Source organism: Gymnoscopelus braueri (genome assembly GCF_963280865.1).
Source record: "Gymnoscopelus braueri genome assembly, chromosome: 1".
Lineage (NCBI taxonomy): Eukaryota > Metazoa > Chordata > Actinopteri > Myctophiformes > Myctophidae > Gymnoscopelus > Gymnoscopelus braueri.
In genome coordinates this window covers 47569096-47581256 of record NC_137603.1, presented here as the reverse complement: position 1 = coordinate 47581256, position 12161 = coordinate 47569096, and the positions used below count along the sequence as shown (strand labels likewise).

General features: G+C 42.0%; 1 protein-coding gene across 2 annotated transcripts in view; it reads right to left on the bottom strand.

Moving 5' to 3' along the window:
• Nucleotides 1–4803, bottom strand: part of plekhg4 (pleckstrin homology domain containing, family G (with RhoGef domain) member 4) — a 48409-nt gene extending 43606 nt beyond the window's left edge. For both annotated transcript variants that reach the window (XM_080427267.1, XM_080427268.1), the window contains exon 1: nt 4667–4803. In XM_080427267.1, the coding sequence (XP_080283393.1) occupies nt 4667–4669 (3 nt within the window). In that variant the 5' untranslated portion in view covers nt 4670–4803. The remainder of the gene's footprint in view (nt 1–4666) is intronic.
• Nucleotides 4804–12161: the final 7358 nt, after the last annotated feature.

Sequence of the window (12161 nt, the reverse complement as noted above, 5' to 3'; positions counted from 1 at the left end):
CCTATGCCCACCCGTGGCTACGCCCCTGGTAAATAGTAAAATAAATAACCATAAACTGAAGAGAAACGTTTACAGTATGGAGTCAGTCTCTCTGACATCTTTGGGCAGATGCTTCTATATTTTAGCAATGTAATAGCTCTCCATTGGGAATATTCAATAAGTCCGCTGACTGAGGAGGATCTAAGTTGACAAAGTGGGACAGAACATGACGGAGATTCTGAGATATACAGTACATTAGAAGGTTGCTTGGCCATTAAAAGCTGTATACAAGTAACTTTAAAAATCAAATTTAAATTAAACTGGAACCAAGTGCAGTGTAGCTAAGACAGAGCCATGTGATCTCCATTTCTTGTTCGTTACAAGTCTAGCTGCAGCGTTTCAAATTAGCTGACTGTTGCCTTCAGCGTCAGACATCTGCCAAGCTAGAGTCCACACTAATATTCTAGCGACAACGTTCTAGTAATTTATAACCATAGTAACTAACAATGTACAAGTCATTTAGAACAATAGTGACAAAATAAAACTAGATGTGAAAAATGACTGGACACTGCTCTTGTGCATGTGAGTCCTTTCTCCACAGCAGCTGTGGTGATCAGTAAATAGCCTCTTCATGACTTATGTGGGTTCTGAGGACTGAGACATGTAGGGTTAACTAGGCCACATATGCAGACAATACCAAAGGTCATAAGTGAAAGGTCAGCCACCAGCAAGCTGTCCATCATGTCTGTGATGGCACGTGGTAGAGAATTTTGGAAAACCGAAATGAGTATGTACTGTATTTATTTTAAACAGATCTGTTGGTTGATTTTGGTTGGCTATGTACCTTTTGGTTCTCATACACTATTTAATTTTTGCCCCGTTGTTGTGGTGGATTTGAACTGACAACTTTCCACAGAGGCCTCCCTGTACCGGTACCTCTATACCAGTGGTTACCAAACAGTGTGCCATGATGAGACAAGTCCAGATGTACCACTACCTTGGGCAATACAGTATGCAACTACACAAAAAGTGATTCATATTTTTTTTATTTACTATATCAGTACTTTGTTTACCCATTTCTCAATACAGAAGCAAATGCTATACCCTAAAACAAGAACATTTTAACTAATGATATCATTATCGGCAAAAAATACATAAATAAACAAGCTTACAAAGTGCCACATTTTGCATGGATATGATATATAGGTGTGGCTTGAGATTACCCCTTTGGTGTGCGTTTGGACACGAAAAGTTTGAAAACCATTACCCTAGACCTCTGGTGGTTCTCAGTTCTGGTTTTGGGGACTAGACTAATTCTACTTGCTGGTTAGGACGGGAGCATTCACCTGATGTCCTTTGTCTCCATTAGTGCATGGTTGGCCATGCTAGTGCACTTAGCAGACGGGCTGATCATAAAATACTACAATCACCCTAATCGCCCTCTGGAACTGCTGTTGCACTGATCAACTACTGTCCTACTGTACTCACTCTTTCTAAAGCAGCTCTAGATAAGAGTGTCTGAATCACTTCCTGTTCATTGTAAACACACAGTAGTACCACACCAATAAACAACACTCCATCTCTATTTGCCAGGGCTGTGTGCGTACATGCGTGCATGCGTGTGTGCATTTGTGTGTGTGTGAAGGGAGACTCTCCTCCATGCATTGCACTGTTATTGGCATCGCCTTTTGTTTCTTAAGGTTGACATCTTACAACAGCCCCAAACCATCAATTTCACACATCAATGGTGCTGTAAGTCAAAGAGAGCGAGAGAGAGAGAGTGTGTGTCTAGGTCACAACAGTGTGTGAACTGAACACCACCCGTACGCTTGCCAAGTGCTGCGGCACCCTACACAGCGAACCGGGATGCCAAAGATAAACTAAAACTATGTATCATCAAACATAAGCTCAGCTATCGTTAAGCACCATACTTTCTACAGTGAAACATGCTCGTATTGTATGGGGTCAATCAGGCTAAACCAGATGGTGGACATTTCAATGTTCTAATTGCTATTCCCAAAAGAGAACAACTACAGCATCTTCCATATGAATCAAACCTAGTCCTTTTATGCTTAAAGGAGTAGTTCACCCAAAAATTACACACCCCATGAAGCCTTGAATTCATGGAGATTTTTTTGTTTTTGTCGCATTCCTAAGCCAATAATTTGATGACCGGCGGAGTCTCCGGTTGGAGACTTGCTCCTACTTAGAGTCCTACGGACTGATGACCCGGTCATCAAATTAATTAATTCAAGGCTTCATGGGGTGTGTAATTGATATAAAATAAGTACTTTTTTGGGTGAACTACTCCTTTAAGAGATACTTGGCTGCGTTAAATGTCCCCTTCAGATATATTAAATGTATTGTGGCGACAACATGTACAGACAAGACATAAGTGATTGTGATTGTTGGGTGGGGGTGTGTTATTCTATGTCAAGAATAGTATAAATTATTGGTTCGGAGTTAACTTGGAATTAATTGGCACTTGGAAATAAATTAACCCTTTCACCACAAAGAGTGAACCAAATGGACCCATAAGTGTATTTTTTGTTCCATTTGTACACTCTCAGAGTTACAGACCTGTAAGGGTCAAATTGGTTCCTTACTATGAATCAAACTAGGGGCCCCCTGGAACCCCCCCCCCCCCCTTGACCCCACTTTGAGAACCACCATCATATGGTAAGATGATTTCAATCAGTGTGTGTGTGTGTGTGTGTGTGTGTGTGTGTGTGTGTGTGTGTGTGTGTGTGTGTGTGTGTGTGTGTGTGTGTGTGTGTGTGTGTGTGTGTGTGTGTGTGTGTGTGTGTGTGTGTTCTTACACGTGCTTTCTCCATGGCTCTTTCTGTGGTGTACCAATGAGTAAGTGTTCATGTTGTAAATCAAGCTGTCTAATCATCACCTCAAGTTGCCTTGAGACGCTAAGTTGAGCAAACACATGCATTGTTAGTTAGTTAGCGAGCTACAGCACAGAAGGAATGATTCACCTGCCAATTCAAAGGCTGTGTCACCTGAATCTACAAATCCCAGAACAGAGAGATTACATATCCAGAGGAAACGGATAAAGTTACAGAGCCAAACAACCACGAGGGCAAAACCTTAGTCATCCTATGAAGGAAGCATCAAATTTACAGTACATACTTTGTATGTACTGTAAACTGTTTGAGACTCATGCTGCATGGATGTTGTGCAAACAACCACCCTGAACCTGCACAACACCCACATGATCTTTCCTGCCTCTCTACAGGTCTAATGATAAATTGAATTGAATGGCGCTCTCCCCATCACGGTGAAATAACACGGATTACAAGTCCGTAAATACACAACATTTTCGAGCTGCGTTCGCTTCCCGCGTTCGCGCGTCTTACTTGTTTGTATTACATGGACACATCTATCTATAAAGTCAAGGAATCTCTGTATGTCTGCATGTCTATCTCATGACTGGATGACTGCTCATCCAATCAACTTCACACATGGCAGGTGTATTGCTGAGGACCCAAGGGAGAGCAGTGTCGAGTGTGAAGTCCATGGGATTAGAGGTTCAACGCTGCACGCAGGACATCTCAGGGTCAAGCAACAATGCTGCAAGCACCAATACCGGGAGCCAAGCAATCGAACCAAGGAAGTTCGATCGTTATCTGGGAATCTGAAGGTTCTCGATTCAATCCCCTCTCCTCCTGGGATCATGATTCATGTCAAATTGTCCTTGAGCAAGACACTGATGGCTTGGCTGCCTCCACCATCCATACAGTATGACTGGGCGAATGTAATGCATGCAAGGTAAAGCGCTTTGAGAAAAGCTGTTTTATAAGTGCAGACCATTTACCATAATGAACAGGACATGACAACAAAATGCTGGTGAGACCAAATTTAGTGTGAAAAGTTAGTGTGAAGTCCTGATGTGTTTGAATGATGCTGACAGGGGTGTTCTCTAACCTGACAGAAGCAAGACCCTTTTCATCTGTCCCCCCTCCCCCCCCTACACACACACACAACCTCACTAGGAAATTACAATTCCTTTCTCACCACAGGTCTGACCTCCCTCACACGCCCTCAGAGAGAAGTGCTGAGTTCAACACACATACACACACACACACACACCGACCTATCATGAAGTTGAGTGCCAGAAAGTCCCAAGGACACAAAACCAGCCAGAGAATAACCCACAAGGTTCTACAACACACCTAAACACATACACAAACAGGTGTTTGCATTAAGCTAGTGTTGTGAGTTCCTCCTACATGTCCGTCCTTCACACACACACACACACACACACACACACACACACACACACACACACACACACACACACACACACACACACACACACACACACACACACACACACACACACACACACACACACACACACACACTCTTCCATTCTGTCTACACTGCCTTCCCTACAGTTTAACATGAATTCTGAACTCCTGTTCAATGTGAGTCTACCATCTCCATTAACCCCCCTCTCTCTACCTCTAACTACCCCCCTCTCTCCCTCCTGCACCCCTCCCCCCAGCAGGCTGCTGACTCCCCATAACACACACTAAAGCACTAAGAGACACACACTGTGTGTGTGTGTGTGTGTGTGTGTGTGTGTGTGTGTGTGTGTGTGTGTGTGTGTGTGTGTGTGTGTGTGTGTGTGTGTGTGTGTGTGTGTGTGTGTGTGTGTGTGTGTGTCTTTGCTCACCATGCTTTATGGAGTGTGTCCCCAGTGGTGGTGATATATTCCAAAGTAATATCATTACTCCTGTCTTCCTTATTTTTCTGCTGTCCTTTCTTTCTTTGTCCTTGTTTCCCTCCTTCTCTCTCTCCTTCTGTCTGTCTTTCTTTCCTTCCTTCTCTCTCTCTCTCTCTCTCTCTCTCTCTCTCTCTCTCTCTGTCAGCACCCTACCAGGCTTCCAACTCACTGCTGTTGCACTCACTCACAAAGCTCCGCCCCCAGGCACTCATCACTCTACCCCTCAGGTTAGGCCACACCCCCTTACACACAGGGACTCAAGTCTCTGTCAAATTCAATGTAAAAATGCTTTAATGCTAATACTGCCAAAGCAAGGTAAACTGCATCATTGACGACACATCATTGTGAGCTTGTGGATCTGCTATTTTTTTTTATTATTGTTTTTTAAAATATAAAATAGGACTTAAGTGGTTAATAATAATTTGGTTAGACTGAAATGTCTGGATGGTGTGTGGGAGTCTTATATGGTTGGTCAGTGATTGTAGTTAATAACATGTTGTCTCTGTCGGGTGGAAACCTTGTATGTCCAAAACCTTTCCTATTTTATTATGATTTTAATTAAAATAGCCAATCTACAAGCTCACAACACCTTGCATGTCTTGCATCGCAAACGTTGTGAGCTTGTAGATCAGCTATTTTCACAACCTTTGTGCGCCATTCTTGTATGATGAAGTAGGACATTCATTTATAAAAAACATGGAAAAAAAAGAAATATGGAGATTTCTGCCCGACAGCAACAGTATATTTAGGTAGATGTTAGCGGTGATACGGTAGTATTTTTATGGATTGCAGATGTTAGTGGAAATGTCCTGACTTTGAGGAGTGTTTCTGCTCATCCCTAGCATGTGCTTTGAAATATAATGTGCAACACAGGATAGGAATTTCACAGGGGCCATGAGGGCCATCAAAAGATTATATGCCCCACCTAAACTGCCCTGGCTGATTTCAGCACTTTCTCTGAACTTCTGAGAAGACAACAAGGTCAACTGAGCAGAGGTAAGACAGTTTGATGAATCAACAAGTAACTCTTAGCTTTTTGACTGTGATGATATATTTTTCAACCAGTTTGAATTTACATTTCTATTGAACTGCTTCGGCTGTGTATGGATGGGATTTGGGTGGGATTTGTTTGTTTGTCATGTGAATATTGCCTGTTGTGTTAATCCCTGTGAATGTAATAAAAAGATATTGGAACTTGCGGATTATACCAGTGTCAGTCTACCGTATGTGGATTATGCGGTGGACACGCACTGACATTTTGCTTCTATGCTCACACACCTTTTATCTTATCTCAGGTACCATGGGTAAATAACTAGTTTTTTGTTTTTTTGTTCTCTTGTTTGATCTCCTTTCCCCCTTGCCTCCCCCTTGCCCCCCCTTCTTCTTCCCTTTCTTTTTTTCTATGGAAATAACGATACAATGGGAACTATGCACGAAAACGAATTGTACCCACTTTTTTACTTCTGTAAACCTGTGATCTGACAATAAAGCTGATTCTGATTGTTATGCACTTTGCGCCTTTTCCCACCAAAAACGGATGCAATGTGGCTTAAATAGACAGGGAGTGGTTTAGAGCACTGTTTCCCAAACATTGGGTCAGGAGTCAGGACCCATGTTTGGGTTGCGGACTAATTTGTATGGGTCGCGAATAAATATCCCTTTTGTTTCCTACATAAAAAAATAATAATAATATATATATATATTTTTTTTAAATTCTAATCAAAAGATTAAAAAAGGTTCAAACAAATAAATCACAACTTTTCATCAATTAAAAATTCAAAAGTATTTCATAAATAAAATAAAATAAATAAAATAATTTGCATAAATAAATAAAATAAATGTTTAAGAAGTAGTGAAAATAGCTTGCAGAGCTGCTATTTTCACTAGTTTGGGTACCGGGCAAACGTCTAATTTTTCTTTTGGGTCTTGAGCTATAACGTTTGGGAACCACTGGTTTAGAGTAAAAGTTGACCAGTGTGCCACCACAAGGGCCAACCTTTCCTCTCGCTATGGTCAAGGTTTCTAAAGCTACTGTAGCTCTCCACCGCACCGACGTCGGGGGAGGAAGGTGTTAGAAATGGTCTTTTGCCGACAACCTGCCGACAACCTGTTGTAGATGGTGCCGTCGGGACTTCTAGTCGAACGTCTATTGCTCCCGACAGACTAGAGCAAGTCGATAGCCACGGGGTGGTGAAGAGGGGGGAGAGAGGGTTTTGTACGTGTTTTGTTTTGGTCCAAACTGAGGGCTCCAGTGTTGCCAGATTCTGTGAGTGAAACAAGCGACCAGGTCTATGAAAACAAGCCCAAAAGAAGCGACCAGTTTTACCACTTGAGCCCTATTACATCAGCTATTTAAAAAAAGTATCTTGAAAGCGAGCCCAAATAAGCAACTACATTTCAAGCCCAAACAAAAGCAACGCGCAATTATAAATATTTACAAGCGACTTCACAGGAAAACAAGTCGCTTAGAATAAGCAGACCTGGCAACGCTGGCAGGCAACTGCTGTGCCGTCGGCCGACAGTTTGCAATAGTTTGCGCAGAACTTTTTTACTTCCGACTACAACAGACTGCCAGTCTGTTCATTGTAGTCTGTTTGGTGGAGAGCCACCTTAATGGACAAGGACAGCCCGTACCCCAACCTGCTACACCTTATTAGAATCACATTGCTCTTCCCCGTCTCTGCCTCTCAACTAGAGTAGCAGTTCTCAATCATTAAGAGAATTAGGGGGGGCTGAAAACATTCATCCATATGGTCCAAGGAACGTCAAAACAGACTGCATATAATAGATCAAGAAGCGCTGCATAGGTCCGTAATTATGGCAAACTGTAAACAGGTGCTCTTTGGAAAAGGTTATAGTTTCAGGACAAGAGTTCTAAGTTAATTTCCTTTGTAGGCATCACAGTGGGAAAAAAAACGAAGGCAGCTCTGTTCAGTAGAAAATCTTTCATTCCATAATAAAGCAAAGAAGTTTAAAAAACGCAGGTGACCAACGCGTTTCGGCCGGAAGCCTTCATCAGGGTCTACTTGAACTGAACAGAGCTGCCTTGGATTTTTTTGCAGAATTCAGAACACAGGGATTCGGTTGGTTGGTTATCTAATTTATAAAGTTTTGTTTATCTAGTGAGCCACACACCTCACTGTCACATCGATTCTATAATGGGTTTGAACATTTTCCAGCCTAATCAGAAAATATTTTTTGGGGTGAATTTTTTTTAACAAAAAGGACTTACGGTAGATACATTACTTGCATTTTCACATTTTTTTTAATATTAATTTCAATTTGTTTGATGACTTGATCTTTCTATCCCAGTTCATTCACACCCAAACAGAAGTTAAGGGTAGAGTGCATTATTAGTTTATTATTATTAGTGTATTAGTGCATTATTAGTCATAAATGTGATACAATTTTTGTGTTTTCTGTATTTTAATGCTTATACTGTGAATGTCTGCTGTGGACTGAGAGCTGGTGCACAGCACTGGATCCATTCTGGAACGTCTACTTATTGATAACTATTTATAAGCAGTCAGAGACTATGACCTAGTTGGCCCTGCACATTTGTATTTTACACACACACATCGCCTCTGGAGTCAACGCTATGGAGCTAGAACGGGCTTGTACTGCCAGGTACTAATCCCCCCCCCCCCCCACACACACACGTATATACAGTATATGCTGTTATATGAATTGTAGCAGAATAAATCTTCTTATAAAAATATGGCGAAACACTATTCATGAAAACACAGAATCTATAAGAGTGTATGAGAGTCTTAGTGTGTAAACACTGGGCATTCACCATGCCAGCTAGTATAATCTATCAATCCAGATTTAAAGGACCAGAAAGATTTTTCAGCACAGATATGACTTGTTTCAAATCTCTTCTAACTAACGTAACAGCGACAAAAGCTACAAAACAACCAAGCATGGCCAGCTACATTGCTGCCAAGTTGCTGTTGAAGTGTTGCTCAAGCCACACTGCTTAAATGGGAACAATAGGTTTAAAGCTGCACACAAAAACTTTCATGTTCTGCAAACCTGGGTCTCCTGCGCAAGTGCAGAACTTTTTACCACTGAGCTAATGAAGCCTGCCTGCTTGCTACAGGGGAAATAGAATGTTGGACAAAATAACATTGTATTTAACCAAAAAAGTACAGCTTTAAATAGCACCAACCGGTTTACGTGACAAATGAGTTATTCTCCAATTTACAGAACGGAACAGGAATTGTGGTGAGAGAGAAGGGGAGTGGGTGGAAATAGTGAAACAAAAACATATGATTGATTGACGGTTCACTGCGTCACTGGAGCACTGAAAAAAGTTTAAGCCAACTCGACTTTTTTTATTAGCACGTCACGCCCATCACACAGTGTTGGCCATCAGTTTTTAACTTCATGCATGTTGCGCTGGCTTCCTTTGAAAATGATTTGTAGCCTGTTGCTTTGTCGGTAATAGAGTGAACGCAACATTATACACAGTGACCTATTGTCTGGTTGACTCCTGCAGTTCAAGTGGTTTAAACTCAACATGTCAGTACATTGACCCTTTATCTATCCTTCTTCCCCTTTCTCTTTTCTCTCCATCTCTCTCAGTACATCTTTGTCTCCCAATGTCTGTCTGTCCATGTGTCTCTCTCACCTGTAATCGATTTCCATTGGGTTGAGCTTGCATGAAGTGCTTGTTGTGGTTCACTCAAAGTCCTGTGTATAATGTCTAATGTTTTACAAAAACGACATGAGTTTTAAAATAACTTCACAATGTTACTCGCCACGGGTATTTGGGTACGCCTCATGAGCCTCAAGGCCTCGCGTGTCATCAAGCACACTGGTAGAGTTAGCAAGCCGTGGTGGACGGAATAGGTTATCACACGAACCATAACAAGCGATCCCTCCTCTGTCCCTCCTCCGTGCTTCTCAACAGGAAGGTTTTTAGCTCAACGTGGTGGAAATCGCTTACACTCAATTCTCTCTCATGGTCTGCCTCACCAACCCCCCCAACAGAGTTCTAGGGTTTAGCTGTAAGTGGATGATTTTACCAGCTGTGGAGAACACACACACACACACACACACACACACACACACACACACACACACACACACACACACACACACACACACACACACACACACACACACACACACACACAAAGCTAGCCGTTGTTGATGTGGAGAATTCCAGGTATTTCTAGTGAAGATACGCTGCCTGAGGGCCAAGATTGCAATAACAGAACAGAGAGAGAGAAACCTGCACGCCAGCAACAATTTACAACACAGTTGACAAGTGCAACATGCAAAGTTTCCGTGCTTGCAAGTTAACACAGCTATCACTTGGATAATTTCCAAATAATAATTGTAGTTGTAAATATTAAGTTTTCTTTTGTAACAGCAAGCAAAGATTTTCTTTTGATGTGGGTTCTTTGAATTAATGTGGTTGGTTGTATTGTTGGAGGGGCAGTAGGCAGCCTGGGAGACTGGCCAACAAGAACTCTGTGCTACCGAGACAGTTAATTTATTTATTCTGTAAAGCACTTTGAATTGCCCTGGTGTATGAAAAGTGCTATATAAATAAAGTTGCCTTGCCTTGCCTTGCCTTAACCACTGAAGCCCTACATACTTCATTGTGCGCTCTACAAGCTCAAAACGTTTAGCTATGCAATGTGTTGTGAGCTTGTAGATCAGCTATTTTCACTACTTTAAAAAGTTTGTCGAAATGTCTGGAAATTGTTGACAATTGTTGACAATATACCTCTATAATGACATGCCCAAAATAGGAACGCAGGGTTTAAAGTGGTTAAGTTATTATGTTGCCTTGGTTATCATGTTGCCTCTAGTGACCAAAATATCCGTTAATTTCTTTGGCTCCAATGTCTCTCATCCTTCACTTGCTGCAACACACCATCTTTATCAGCAATGTCTCCACATCCTACTTTCGGTGTTACGTGGGAGGCTATCTGGGAACCCATCGTCAAAAAAAAGGAAAAACAGCGCCCTCTGTTGTTTTTTTACCTTTGATTTGACTCTGGGAGGAGCTATTAAGTAGAACTATGCCGACTGGAAACCGGGGTTTTGGTCTGCCCTCAGCCCTCAGCCCTCAACTTCCGGTGGTGCGTCTATGTTTTCATTCCCACTAACAATATTTCTCTACGGAACACTAACACCATTTCTCCCAAAGAACATGGATCGTTTTGGTTATAAGCCCACTTGTTTCTATGATGAAAGAGCAAGTTAAAATGTTACTAACTTTCCGTGGTTTTGTCGGCTTCGAGGACGCTATTGTTAAATGAGTTTCGGTTTGTTTCCAGTGGGAAGCGAGCGCACAGATGTAAATCCCGCCCACTACATTTGATTGGGTAAAGCGCGGCCTGCTTCCTGATCTGAAGGCACGCCTACTTGTAGCCAATGTGCATAGGTTCTCAACGGGGCTCCCGACAGATTCAAGCGCAGCTCTGAATCTGTTCTTCAGAGATTACGTGGGAGGTATACGTGAACTTACGTGTCATAAAGACTTATAGTTACACCTCCATGAGAAAAGACAGTTTATCCGTAATTGTATGCTTTGATGCTTGAATTCACTTGAAAACACAGTGAATACACTCAACACACGCACGCACACATGTATATGCACACAAGCATGCACGCATGCCTCACCTAATTCTCTGACCTTAACAACTACCATCAAGGTGCACCTGAGCAAGGCACTTATCTCCAATCCTCCTATTGTACTATGGTTGTACTGGGAAGTTCCCAAATGTGAATATGTGTTAAGATGTGAAACAGGATGATTCTAGGCAAATAAAGGTAAAAAAAAAGAAAGAAACAAAACAAAAACCTCAGGCTACTAGGGCTGCAACTATCGTTTATTGACCGACACAGAAAACCACAACATACTGACGAAGAACAACTGAATGAATCCTGTTCTTCTGCCTGATTTACCACCTGGATGACTGACTGAGTCAATGAGGTATAGTCAAGGAGCTGGATGACTGATGACTTCAGGTTAAACATTAATCAATGGCTATTGATTCATACAGCCTGATCAAACGAAGCTTTAGCTACACACAGTTACACTGCCCAGTCACAGGGCAGCAGCAGCAGCAGTAGTAGCTAGCTTTACTATGTTAGGTTACCAGCTTTATCAGACCAACAGTTGGGAGCTGTAGATCGGCTATTTTCAGCAAGGGACACCATATGACAAACTTTAAATCAGGCTTAATTCCCAACACAGTACCCTACCCACACTACTCTCTCTGTCACAATCTGTCTCTCCCCACCTGTCTGTATAGCTCTCCAACAAATCAGTCAGATATATACGTATACATATATGTATAGTGATATAAATAACTACAGGCCTGTCTCTGTGTCTGCATCCCCTCACACACGAGTGCTAACACACATTAAAATAAACTGCCGCTCTTACTGTGTTTACTTTCTTTCCTTTTACAGCCGCAAT